The 13,396-nt window shown below is 41.9% G+C and overlaps 1 protein-coding gene across 4 annotated transcripts in view; it reads left to right on the top strand.

Moving 5' to 3' along the window:
- The window catches only part of MECOM (MDS1 and EVI1 complex locus), a 59,953-nt gene that overhangs the window by 8,075 nt on the left and 38,482 nt on the right, over positions 1-13,396 (top strand). For all 4 annotated transcript variants that reach the window (XM_015429458.1, XM_015429456.1, XM_015429457.1 and 1 more), the window contains exons 5-6: positions 7,990-9,349; positions 13,267-13,354. In XM_015429458.1, the coding sequence (XP_015284944.1) occupies positions 7,990-9,349; positions 13,267-13,354 (1,448 nt within the window). The remainder of the gene's footprint in view (positions 1-7,989; positions 9,350-13,266; positions 13,355-13,396) is intronic.

The raw sequence follows: 13,396 nt of genomic DNA, 5'->3' as shown, positions 1-13,396 counted from the left end.
AGCGGTTCTTGAAAGAGCTCTCTCAGCCCCACCTACCTCACAGGGTGTCTGTTGTGGGGAGGGGAAGGGAAAGGAGTTTGTAAGACACTATGAGGCTCCAAGTGAAGGGCGGGGTATAAATCCAATCTCCTTCTTCTTCATCATCAGGGAATCGGAGCACACAAGGGAGGAGACAGTGTGTGAGCTGCCTTTCTCCCCAATGGGGACCCAAAGCGGCTTGCATTATTTCCCTCTCCTCCATTTTATCCTCACAACAACCCTGTGAGGTAGGTTAGGCTAAGAGTGTGTGACTGGCCCCTGCATCCAGCAAGCCTCTGTGGCCCAAGTGGGGATTCAAACCTGGACTTCCCATATCCTGGTCCAACATTTTAACCATTACATCACGCTGGCTCTCAATGTGATCTGAGCCACTGCATGCGCGTGCATAAGTGTGTGCATAAGTATATCAATACATAAGTACATAAGACCAACCCTCTTGTCACACATTTCAGTTTTTTGCCTCACTGTATCTGCCCAAAGAGCTGTGACCACAGAGCACAGGGTAGCATACGTGGTTCTCTCTTGCCCATTTTACCCTCACAATAACCCTGTGAGATACTTAGACCGAGAAAGTGTGCCTGGCCCTAGGTCACTTAGTGAGCTTCACAGAAGTATGGAGATGAAAACTAGGGTGTCCCAGCTCCTTGCCCTGCTCCCTAGCCAGTTTGGTGTAGTGGTTAACAGCATGGACTCTGATGTGGGAGAATCTGGTTTGATTCCCCACTCCTCCACATGCAGTTGCTGGTGTGACTTTTGGTCCGTCACAGTTCTCTCAGAGCTGTTCTCTCAAGGGCAGTTCTCGAAATAGCCCTCTCAGCCCCACCTACCTCACAGGGTGTCTGTTGTGCAGAGGGGAAAGGAGAGGGATTGTAAGCCGCTCTGAGACTCCTTTGGTAGTGAAGGGTGGGGTATAAATCCAATCTCTTCTTCTTCTACACCATGGTGGTTTTCATCACGCGTCAACTGCCTTCTGCTCAGTAAGAACTTTAAACATTGTGGCACAGAGTTGAGACTTCACCACAGGAATGTTGTTTTTGGTTCCAGTGCAGACCAGCTTTTAGAGGAGAGCTCTCTGGTATTTCTCCCTGCATGTTTCATGTCAGAAGCCTCTGGGTATCTGAGGCTCCATGGGCAGTTCTGGAAATACTTTCATAACCTCATTTTATATTGTGTGCTCTGGCAAGTTTCCCCCAGCCCAAGTCTAATTATGCTTTGAACCTTTTGTAAGTTTATTTATTTTCTCTTAATGTAGCCCCAGGAAGAAAAGAAGAGCTACTGGTGGATGTGACTAATAAAATGTAAGAAGATTCCACCAAAAATGAGCTTCCCTTTAGCAAACCACTGAAAAACCTGGACTCTTTCCAGGTCATTGCTAATTTCAAAACAGGGCTCAGAAATCTTCCAAAGGAAAGAGGGTCTCTTTATACATGAACACAACCTAAACTCCTTCTTGACCTAATCATAATAGAGTGTTTCATTAGCTGTCCTCCTTCAGAATTAAGGTCATAAAAGTCCTTATCATGTATCATCTTCCATCCTAATTAGATGTCTAGAAATGAATTATATACAGCATTTATATCCTACACTTCCTGTCAAAGTTTATCTCCACTTCAGCTGAAAATTCCATACTGTTATATTTAAAATACTACATACAGCATTTTAATTGTGTGTATATAACATGACAACTACGGTATAAAACATCCATCAACATCTTAAACCGAGGAGCTAACAGTAGCAGCCTTAGAGCAACCTCTGTGTGGAAGTAAAAACAACGCAATACTTTACTCAATGGAAACATACTTATGAAAAGTTGAGGGGAGCTGCTGAGGCTCTGCTGTCCTCTTGATCCGAATCTTGTCCTCAGGCTAGTTAAAGTATTAGGTAAAATAAGTTACAGAGGAGACTGAGAGGACTAGTCAAATCTCCACCTTGTGATACAAATGAGCTTCCTTTTGTGATTATTGTGTTTATTTTGTCCCTCTTCATTACATTTCTTTGCTGGTCACAAAACGGCAGCTGTTGCCTCATCGCTTAACAGGAGCACCTATGCTTCCCATTGAGAGATTCCCACTGTGGGAATGTATCATACCAACAACAGAATGCACTCTGTTGTTGAACTTTTAAATAACTGAAGGAAGAAGTCAAAAGAAGGAGCCCACATCTGGTGTGTGTGTGTGTGGGGGGATTTTAGCTGTCGGAAGTTCACACAATGTGGGAAAATGCAATGTTTCCTTACCCCTGCACCATTATGATGTGACAAATTCTAAATTTTACCCTTGTCTTAAGGTCATCTGTTCCTTCTGGTCATTCTAAACTTTTCCATGTGAGTGGGGTGGCCCATAATTCTCATGAAGGAATTCCTGATTTTCAATTCTTATTCTCTCAGCTGATCCTTAGTTTGATTTTTAAGATGTATATTATTTTAGGAAATTCTTTGCAGCATCTGAAGCCGGGGTTCCCAATGTGGAATCTGCGGGTGCCATGGCACCAACAGACACCCTTTCTGGCCCCCACCAAGTGTTTTTAGAAAGTGGACGTGGTCAGGTGGGGCTACTGCCCAGCAGGGCTTCTAACTAGTATTGGGGATCTGATTGGCTGTGCAGATTACAATAACATTGTTTCAACACAAGCTGACACTATAGTGTTTATTTTATTTGTACTCTTGTCCCCTGCATACGAACATCCTCTGTCTCTCTGTCTCTGTCTCTGTCTCTGTCTCTCTCTCTCTCTCTCTCTCTCTCTCTGTCTCTCTCTCTCTCTCTCTCTCTCTCTCTGTGTTTTATGGTTTGCTCCACCTCCCATAGCAGCCATTTTGCAGTTGTGCCCACCACCCTGTGTCAGAATTCCCAAAGTGCTCACAGGCTCAAAAATGTCGGAGACCCCTAATCTAAAGGACATGTGCTTATTGTTTGTTTGTTTATATGTTTCTTTCAATGCTGTAAATATATTTTATGTCTTACATTGAGAGAAATACTTTACACTCCAATTAACTTGATGTAAAGATAGCTGTAAACACTGATTGGCAGAGTGACATGGCATGGAATGTTCAGTCATTTCAGGAATTAAACAGTTTGCAGTCCAGCTTCGGTGAGGCAGATGAACATTGTCAGTTTAGGAGTAGAATGTCACACAAGGGCAAGTCAGGGATGAGAAAGAAAGCTCTTCCACCAGGCCTTTGGGGCCGCCACCACTACCACTACCACCACGATCACCACTACCATCACCAACAACAATTGACACCCTATGGTGGAAGAGCCCTGATCCGCTGGTCCCTTTAATCATTGCCCGAGCCAAACCCCCAAAAATAACTGAAGCAGACCAATGGAGCTGATGTTAAAAGTGAAGAACTATGCTAGCACTTTATTATTATGTTTTGGTTTTAACACTGTATTTGTATTAACTGTTGCTGTGTTTTTATATGTATTGTGGAATTTTTACCCTGTTCTGCAAGCCGCCCTGAGCCGGCCTTGGCCGAGAGGGCGGGATACAAATTAAATACATCAGATCAAATTGTGGGACATAGGGAGGTTAAAGGACTGAGAGCTAAGAGGTAAGATGGCTAAAAGATGGGTTGGCAGAATAATGAGGGCCCAAAAGGGAATTAGTGGGAGTGGAGACTGAACTAAATTTCCTCTACTGAACTAAATTTCCTCTACTCCATTCAGACAGCTCTTTGACTACAGGTTTCTAGTCGACCAGAAGCATCTAAAAAGTCCAGCTCTGCTGATCGGCAGCACTCTAAAAATGAAATAAATATCTGCAGATCCCCTCTCTTGTTTTCCCCCCATCCCTTAGTCATAGTCATTATTATTAATCATTAAATACCCAAAGCTTTAACCTTTAATTAATATAAACCAACGTATTGATTAATCTGGTTAGTCTCTGTCCAGATAATATTTTTTTTGTAAAAATGAATATTTGGAATGCAAGTCAAGATATTAATAAAAACGAATATTTGGAATGCAAGTGGAAGGTAGCATCAGACGTCGCACAAAACATCATGAAAAAGGGTATGTAGTTGGCCCACATATCTGTTTTTTGTAGCATCTGAGAGGGAAATCTTCTCTCTGTTGTGAAAAGTCCCCTCCCTGCTGCTTCTGTAAAGCATTTATGTCACTCCAAAGGAGTTCAGGTCACTTTTAATCCTCCCCAATTCCATGTCTTGCCCCTCCTGTTCCGATACCAAGCTAAACAGCATGTTGTGGTTTTCCTTATTATGCAGGTCTTTATACTGAATACAGAAACAGCTTCCAAAGCAATCTTGGCTAAAAGGATTTTAAGCCAGCTATGTTGCACAACTAGGCTGTGGAACCCAGACACACAGCGTGGAGGTGTGGGGTCAAACAGGAAGCCCATTTAATGGAGAGAGGGGCCGGCCTGCAGTTTCATATCAGTCCATGGGGACTTGTGGTTCAGGCTCTTGAGAACTGATGATCAGCTTCCTGTAGCTTTCGAATTAACTTCTTCAGTATACAGGACGATACACTATACATTCATCAAGGGAGCAGTCGAATGAATCTGTGTAAGCCTCCAGTCTCAATAATATATCAACATGATTTTTAATGGCTTAAAAGAATCCCTCTGAGGCCCATGGGCCTGCCCTTGGAATGGTTGCTTTTTTAATTTATTTGTGCTTAGGCTTATTTAAAGCTAGTGAAGAACATAATTAACTGGACCCAGTTACAAGCATCCTTTTAATGATTTGTGTTTCTCTGCACAGAAGCACAGGGCAGTCTTTTTAAATATTTGTGAAAATAAAATAATTAGTGAACAATCGCTTCCCAGCCATATAGGGACCATTCATATGCCGCAGCTCCAGTTTCATCTTTTAAAAAGAAAATTCAGATGCTCTTTCGCTCTTTTAAAAATTAAATCACGTGGAAAAATGCTTCTCTTTTTAATTTTTTTTTAAAATTAATGTGTGGAGACAAAACCCAAAGTGCAACTGTGATTTTTGAAACTCAGGGGGTGATGGACAGGGGAGGAAAAAAATCTTAGGACAATTACCAATAATTGCCATGTAATTACAGAACAAAAGAATTTAAGGATCACATGTCAGGGTAGGATTTTGGGAGCGATTGTGGCTGGGGGTAGAGGGTCACCTCGAGCAGAGATATCTGGTTCCCAGCAAAAAGGCCACACACCACGCTGTACCTTCCCGGTCTGTTTATGGCAACTGTCTCTCGTTACAGTATGCTGCCCTAGCTTGGGAGAAAACTCACCAACACCATCTCACCAACACAAAGGTAATTACACACTGCCTGCCTTCATAAAACCTCCAGCTTGCCCAAATAGAAACCACATGCTGGAACAGAAGAGACGGGGGAATGTATTAAAAAATACCACTTAACAGTGATTTGTTTAATAAGCAGAAAATATGCAAACTTTTTCGCTCTGAGCTAATTTCTTCTTACTGAACATCTGAAGGTTTAAAACATTCTGGGCAGGTTGGCGATGAAACAGGCCAGGGACCAATGTGAAGGCACTCTGGGTCAAAATAGTTAACCAAAGTTAGAGGTCAGGAAACAAGAGCTCTGGTTTGGAAACTTGAAACAGAGGTAAGAATTTAGAATATAGACCGGGGGTGGGGGGATGGCACATTAAATACCTGTTGCTTTAATAGGTCAGCCCCTCCATATGCTCGGCTTAAAGCAAAAGCTTACATGGCATTTGCAATAGTACAGAATCAAAGGAACTGATAGGGCTGGGGTGGGGTTATGAATATAGGACACTGTCTTACAGCCAATCAGAACAGCAGCCCATTTAGCCCAGTATTGCCTACTCAGATTGGCAGAGTGATTCCAAAGTCTTAGGCAGAGAAAGATCTTCCCAGCCTTGGATCCTCTTCATTAGAACAGCCAGATTTTTGTAATATCTCCCACCCATCCCAAGCCACATGGGTCCCACCTACTTGCACAACAACACTGGCATTTCTCTTTAAATTTTGTAGGCAATGCAGCCCAGCCCAGCCTAATCCTGTTTTAGTTTCAGCAATGTAACTGCAGCATGTGCCTGCAGATCATTCTGCAAACCAGTCAAGAACTTTGCTTTGGGTGCCTGAATTGATGCCATAAAAATCAATCACGTGTGTGCTTCTGAAAGTTCAGAACACTGTTGATAGAAGGAGGCCATTTGCATAAAGTATGCAGCGCATTAGGCATGGAAAGAAAGAAATGTTCCAAATTTAATTTACTGATCCAACAATTTAATTTCGACAAGATTCCAGAGATGTTTCTTCTGACTTGAACATGGCCCCAAATAAAAGGAAAACTCGACATGCTTAGAAGACGAATCCAAGCCCGGTTGTATTCTCATGTGGGCAAGGTTTTTTAATAAGAATTTCTTTAGCCAGAACATTCCTTGTGAATGAAAGATATCATACGGGAACATCAGCTAATATAGGGTGATAGCGTTCTTCCTGCATCGTACAGCTTTTTGGCTTTTATCCAGTACTGCAAATGCCGCTCTTCTGTTGTCTGAGAGATACCAGGGAAGCAGCCCACATGAACCGTGCCAGGTAGAATCAGGGCCTTCTCAAACAATGGATGTCTTTGTTGTTGTGATGGGAACAGACAGCTAAAGGAGCAAACATTGAAGACATGACAACAAGCAGGCAGGTTTCTCAAGGGTAAGCTTTATAAGAGCAGGAAGGTTAGCATCGGCAGCAGTGCGAGTGGAAGTCAGAGGACGTGATTATAGTTCATGGGAACCAAGAGTGCAGGATGGGATACATTCAATTCAGTTTCCTTTGCGGGCTTAAAATAGATCCATTGTAAATTATGTCAGTCTGTCTGAAACCATGAAAATAATTGTTAAGAAGGTCTCAGAATTCACAATGTGCATTGTTGTGCAGCTTTGATGTGTGAAGGGCAAGAACCTATGATATAACGCAAACCAAGCAAAAGTCAAGCCACTGAAACCGAAGGAAGCTGGCTTTTTAATGTAATTGGGCAATATTGCTTAACACTGATTTTGAGGAAACTCTCACGTTATCAAAGCTAAGCGGGAACCTGCCAAAGGTTGACACTCACTGGTGTTTTGAGTGCATTATATGACACTTGTCAGGGTAGAGAACAGCCCTGCCTTATTTCTCAGAGTGGTTCAGTACTGTATCATGGTTATACTTTGATAACAGTACAGGGATCCCCCAGCCGAGATGTTTTCTATCCAGACATTCATAGACAAGAGCAATGAATGAAGTAAACCATGTGGTCATGTTACCAATGAACATAGAAGTGTTTCTTGCATTTTTTCTGGGTTTTTTTTCTGTAATTACAGCTTGTTTTAATCAGGGTTTCTGCACACCACTGTGGCATAAGGTAAATGATGTAAGAATCCTGAAGATGTGTGAAAGATTCACATGGGAACCTGAGCTTTTTGTGTCCTTTCCAAGTCAACAGCAGTGATCATCTCCATTATGAGCCCCGTACTGCTTAAAAAGAGAGAGTCGTGATGAGCAGACTGGGGGCTCTTGAATAAAAAAAAGGACATCATAACTAGCATCTCATGTGAATACACACATGTATTGTGGGTTTTGCTGGCCAGTGCATATAAGCACAGGAGGCTGTAAAATATTGAGAACATTAAAACATTTCTGTGGCATTGTTGACTTTTATAGGTAACAAATGTGGGGATTTTCTCATTCTGTTGTCTCACTGCTGAACTGGATTCTGGGAGTGGCTTTTTACAGGCTCTCTGCACTCAGATTAATCATATTTGGCCTTTTCAACAGGCTTCAGTCTTTTAACCAGTGGTTCTAGTAATTATATCCCAGTGGCGCTTATTTTTGCTTAAACCTGTTTAGGAGGGAGCTATTTTCATGTAAAGTGTTTCAGATAACTCTGTTTGAAGCAGAAGGGTGGGATCAAAGGTGGCGGGGGAAGGGGGAAGAGAACAAAAAAAGCATAAATCCTGAGATTTGTTGTTGTTGTTGTTGTCGTTTACACACAGGTGAGGTCTGCCATAAATCCTATACTCAGTTTTCAAACCTTTGCCGTCATAAGCGTATGCATGCTGATTGCAGAACCCAAATCAAGTGCAAAGACTGTGGACAAATGTTCAGCACTACGTCTTCCTTAAATAAACACAGGAGATTTTGTGAGGGCAAGAACCATTTTGCGGCAGGAGGATTTTTTGGCCAAGGCATATCACTTCCTGGAACCCCAGCTATGGATAAATCTTCCATGGTTAATATGAATCATGCAAATCCGGGCCTTGCTGACTATTTTGGTACCAATAGGCATCCTGCTGGTCTTACCTTTCCAACAGCTCCTGGATTTTCTTTTAGCTTCCCTGGCCTGTTTCCTGCAGGCTTGTACCACAGGCCACCTTTGATACCTGCTAGTTCTCCTGTTAAAGGACTTCCAAGCACTGACCAAACAATCAAAAGTCAAAGTCCCCTCATGACACATCCTCAGTCACTGCCAGCTACCCAGGATATTTTGAAGGCACTAAATAAGCACCCACCTAACCTAGGTGAAAATAAGCCAGTGGAGCTTCAACCAGAGAGGTCCTCCGAAGAGAGGCCGCATGAAAAAATCAGTGACCAATCAGAGAGTAGTGACCTTGATGATGTCAGTACCCCCAGTGGGAGTGACCTGGAGACCACCTCTGGCTCTGATCTGGAAAGTGACATTGAAAGTGATAAAGAGAAATGTAAAGAAAATGGTAAAATGTTCAAAGGCAAAGTAAGCAGTCTTCAGAATTTGGCTTCCGTAAATAATAAGAAAGAATACAGCAATCATTCCATCTTCTCGCCATCTTTAGAGGAGCAAACTGCGGTGTCAGGGGCTGTGAATGATTCTATAAAGGCCATAGCCTCTATTGCTGAAAAGTACTTTGGTTCTACAGGACTTGTGGGTCTACAAGACAAAAAAGTTGGAGCCTTACCTTACCCTTCCATGTTTCCCCTCCCATTTTTTCCAGCATTCTCTCAGTCAATGTACCCATTTCCTGATAGAGACTTGAGAACGTTACCTTTGAAAATGGAACCCCAATCGCCAGGAGAAGTCAAGAAGATCACAAAGGGAAACGCCGAGTCTCCCTTTGACCTCACCACTAAACGTAAGGAGGAGAAACCACTTACTCCTGTGACCTCGAAACCAGCAACTCTACCAGTTACCAGCCAGGACCAGCCTCTAGATTTGAGTATGGGCAGCAGGAGCCGAGCCAGTGGTACAAAACAGACTGAGCCTCGGAAAAACCACATCTTTGGAGGAAAGAAGGGAGATGACCTTGAATCGAGGAAGTCGTCGGACATATCTTTACAGCATGCAAGGCCTACTCCTTTCTTTATGGATCCCATTTACAGGTAATACAGGAATAAAGAACTGTGAAAGTCAAATTAGTCCTTTCAGATGTACAGCCAACCCAACTGGACCATAAAAGGTGGCCTATGATTTTCGGTCATTTATTGTAATAAAATTGCACAATACTTGAAATTTGAATTAATGCAGCTCAGGTACTGGAAATTTATACAACATTTATTCTAATACAAATTAACTATATATCTTTGAAGCAGTTTTCCCTTCAGAGGAAAAAAAAGAGAGAATGTATTTAAAAATTGGCAGTCAAATTCGGCTTTTGTTTGCAAACTAGGAACGTCGATCTCCACTGCAATCAAAGGTGTTTCACCCAAGAACTCAAAACACGTTGTACCATAGCAACACAATGTGGAACTCAAGGGTAAAATTCTGCCTTTATTTACAATAGACTAATTTGCTGAATTGTTTTTGGTAACTGGAATGGCTCGTACCATTCTGCTGTGCAGAGTATTAATCTGGTGTCAGAGGTACTTGCATGGAAAAACCTATTTTATTGATTAGATTTGTACATCACCCTTCCTCCAAGAAGTTCAGAGGGCCATACATGCTTACTCCTCCCAGTTTTATCTTTACAACTACTCTGTGAAGTAGGCTAGGCTGAGAGATAATAGCCTGTGTCCAACCACATTTGAAAGATTTAAAAGCTCTTGAATTTTCTTAAGAGGAGAGGCAGCAGTTTTTGCTGACTCTCCAATACCACTGTAGATCGCCCCCAAACTATTTTGTTCCTGATGGTTATCCGACCCCTCCCCCAACAAGAACAAAATTTCAGGGGGCTTCAGTGGGATACAGTGTTAGGGGGGAAATCAGCAGATATTGCTTTTCCCTTCTTACGAAAAGGGCCCTTAAGTTTTCTTAACTATATATTTGTGCGCAGGGTAATGTCTGGCCAAAGATCAAAGAGTGGGGATTAGAATCTGAATTTCCCTAGTCTGAGTCTAAGCACTACACCACATTTGTTAGTGCAACACTTCAACCGATCCAACAGATACTAGCCAGATTCAGAAGTCATGAACAAGCTGTAGGTTCTTCATAACAAGAAAGAACCAGGAAGTCCTCAGTTGAAGGCTTCCTGGTTTAGAAATAACAGCTGTGAAGTCCTCACTGAATACTTTGTCAAAATATGGAGTATTTATTTCATACAAACCAGGATTCTGAACCTTAAGGAAATCAGTCTTAGAATAAACCACAGTTTGTCGAAGTGAGCCATTCGGATGGCACAATAAGTTGTGATTAATTCTAGTTAGGATGCCTTCAGTCTTGGTGCAGAGTGTGCGAGGAAGGGAGTTTGCGGACTTCCGAGATTTGTTTGGTTGTCTGAATGCAACAAATGTAATGGATTAATAAGTCCAAAGAGAAATATGGAATACTTTTTACAGTGTGTTTCCTGTATGTTCCCCTATATTTTTAAAAAATTATTTGCTGTGGAAACTGCTTAATTAGCAGACCTTGATTGGTACCTTCATTTGGAATATTTTCTCTACCAAACTGTCCTTTAGGATCTATCTGCATCACCTATTCTCTCTGGATACATCTGATGGCACGAAAGAAAGAGCTAGTTACAGTCTAATTGACACAGCAGGACAATTTTAGAGTTTCTGCCTCTGATTTGGGATATTAGGGATATATGCCCAGAAGGGGATATAGCCATGAAGAATATGCCAACCTATTGTATCGAGTAGGAATGGTGCACTTCCGCATTTGTATTTACTCATGAGGTGGTGCCCTAACATTCTGCATATGTCAGTCACTGCCTGACTTATTTACATATGTGTATATGTTGCAAATGCACAAAACATATCACAGGACTAGTGGAACAAGGGAAAGACAAATAAAAACAAAGTGAAATGAAACTACAACACAGGTGCATTGTAAGCTAGCAGTTCCCAAAGTACATGCCAACTCATGCAAGTGTGCCATGAGAGGAAAAACTGCTAGAATGCCACAAGAAAAAAATTAAGTAATTAAAGGCTCCCATGAACCGAACGCATAGGGCTGCCAAGCCACTGTCCTGTTGCCTGTCATTGCTCAGAGTGGTGGTAGGGGATTTTTTAAAAAAATCTTGCAATGTTGTGTTCTTCCCAGAAGTGACAATGGGTAGCTCCATGAATCACCAGAAACTCTATGGTCTTACCACAGAGTATTTGGCAATTCCTAGAGTTATCCTGTGTCGCTTTTTTTTTAAACCGGAAGTAACGTAGCACCACATGCAATGCTGCAGCCCCCCCCCCCCATGGCTTTGACCACACCCCTTCTGCTGGTTGTCAAGCAGTGCCTGGCAACCCTACATCTGCAGCTGTTCCACAAAAGAGGTTGCTGAGTGCATCTCTTCATGATTAATTGCTGTGGCTTAACCTACTCTCAATGAACCTCTGCTGAACATGGGCAATTCTGGTGGGCTTCTGCACTGAGTGGGATCGGAGAAGTCAGTGGTTCCCGATACAGATACACAGCAAAATTACTGCCTGTTGCATTTTTGCAATTATCGTTACTATTTCCTCCAAAACAGTAACTCACGCTTTTTGAGGATGTTAGGCTTTTTGAGGATAATAGTGAAAAGCATCCCCAATTTTAATTTATAAAGAGATGTCTCAGCTATCTGAAGCTGGCAAAGCTTTTGAAAGATGTGAATCTGTAATTTCAGATCAGTGGATCAGAATCCATTCAGGGATTCAGATCTGAATTACAAATAAAATTCAAGTGAAAATGCATTTTTCTTTCACTACATAGTTTCATTGGGTAATCTGGTATATAAACCTTTCACTATTACGGAATTTGCTGCTTAATAATCAGTGTAGCCCAAAAAAGGTCTTTTATCTAAACAGCCAGATATGGATATGATGTAAATCCAAAGAGTCTTATCGCCAACTGTCCTAAGATTTGGGGGGGGGGGGGGGAAATAACTTGAATCCAGAAGTAAATTTTCTTTGGATTTGAAATAATGAAAACCGGTACAAAATAAATAAATAAATCACTTAGAATAATAAGGGTTCACGTAGAAAACTTATTTTACTTTGAAAGTGAATAATGGAGAATGCTAATTAAAAAGGTTCCATGGAGACCATTTCCGCCAAATCCTTCCTTTGATTTCATGGACTGGTTTTCTTACATAGTCAAATGTATAGCTCAGCACTCTGTTTTTGATAATATAGCTATGTTTCTGACAATTGTGATGGGTATAGTTACTCACCGGTTTCTCTCATATGTAATAATCGATACTTAAAATGGGAATGGATTGGATCCAGATCAGGGCTATTTTTGGACAGGAACGCACAGGAACGGTTTTAACTGCCTCCCCTCCCCTCCAAGGGCCGGCTTGCCTGAGCTCCTCACAGCCGTGGGGTACCCGGGCAAGCCAAAGAAAGGCATGGGGGTGTGGTATAATATGCTAATGAGTTTCTGCTGTTGGGTGTGGCCTATTATGCTTATGAGTTCCTGCTGGGCTTTTTCTACAAAAAAAGCCCTGATCCAGATGATATTTTCAGTTAATGGAAGAAGGGATGGCTTTCACCAGTTCCCCGCCCCCACAGCAGACATCCCATTTCTTCTTCATGCTATTTCTGGATAGGTTCTCTATCCTCTAAGAACAGTATTTTGGGAAGCTCAGTGGGTTACAGAAAGAAGAAAGAGTCAGGGAAGTTCCATGCCATTAATGGAAGTATCTTGAGAAATTATCAGCAGGATCCAAGTTTGTAATATAAATGGTATAATCTTTTAAAGGATGTTCACAGCTACATTAGCACGAACAGTACAGTATGCCTACAACTGAGAATTGCATTGCATTGCTTTCAGTGACTTAGAAACTCTATCTGTTGTTTGCTTAGATTAGAATCCAAGTCACTAGATAGGTACCCATGAGCGAGACCGAGTCATCACAAGAAAATTCTCATTTTAACATTCACAGAGTAGAGAAACGAAAATTAACCGATCCACTTGAAGCTTTAAAGGAAAAGTACTTGAGGCCGACAGCGGGATTCTTGTTTCATCCACACGTAAGTATTTTTTGTGTTCAAGATGTTGAGACTGTAAACAAA

This window comes from Gekko japonicus, unplaced genomic scaffold, assembly GCF_001447785.1.
Source record: "Gekko japonicus isolate JY-2015 unplaced genomic scaffold, Gekko_japonicus_V1.1 scaffold193, whole genome shotgun sequence".
Classification (NCBI taxonomy): Eukaryota; Metazoa; Chordata; class Lepidosauria; order Squamata; family Gekkonidae; genus Gekko; species Gekko japonicus.
The sequence above is the reverse complement of the archived record's forward strand: the minus strand, read 5'-3'. Positions and strand labels throughout refer to the sequence as shown.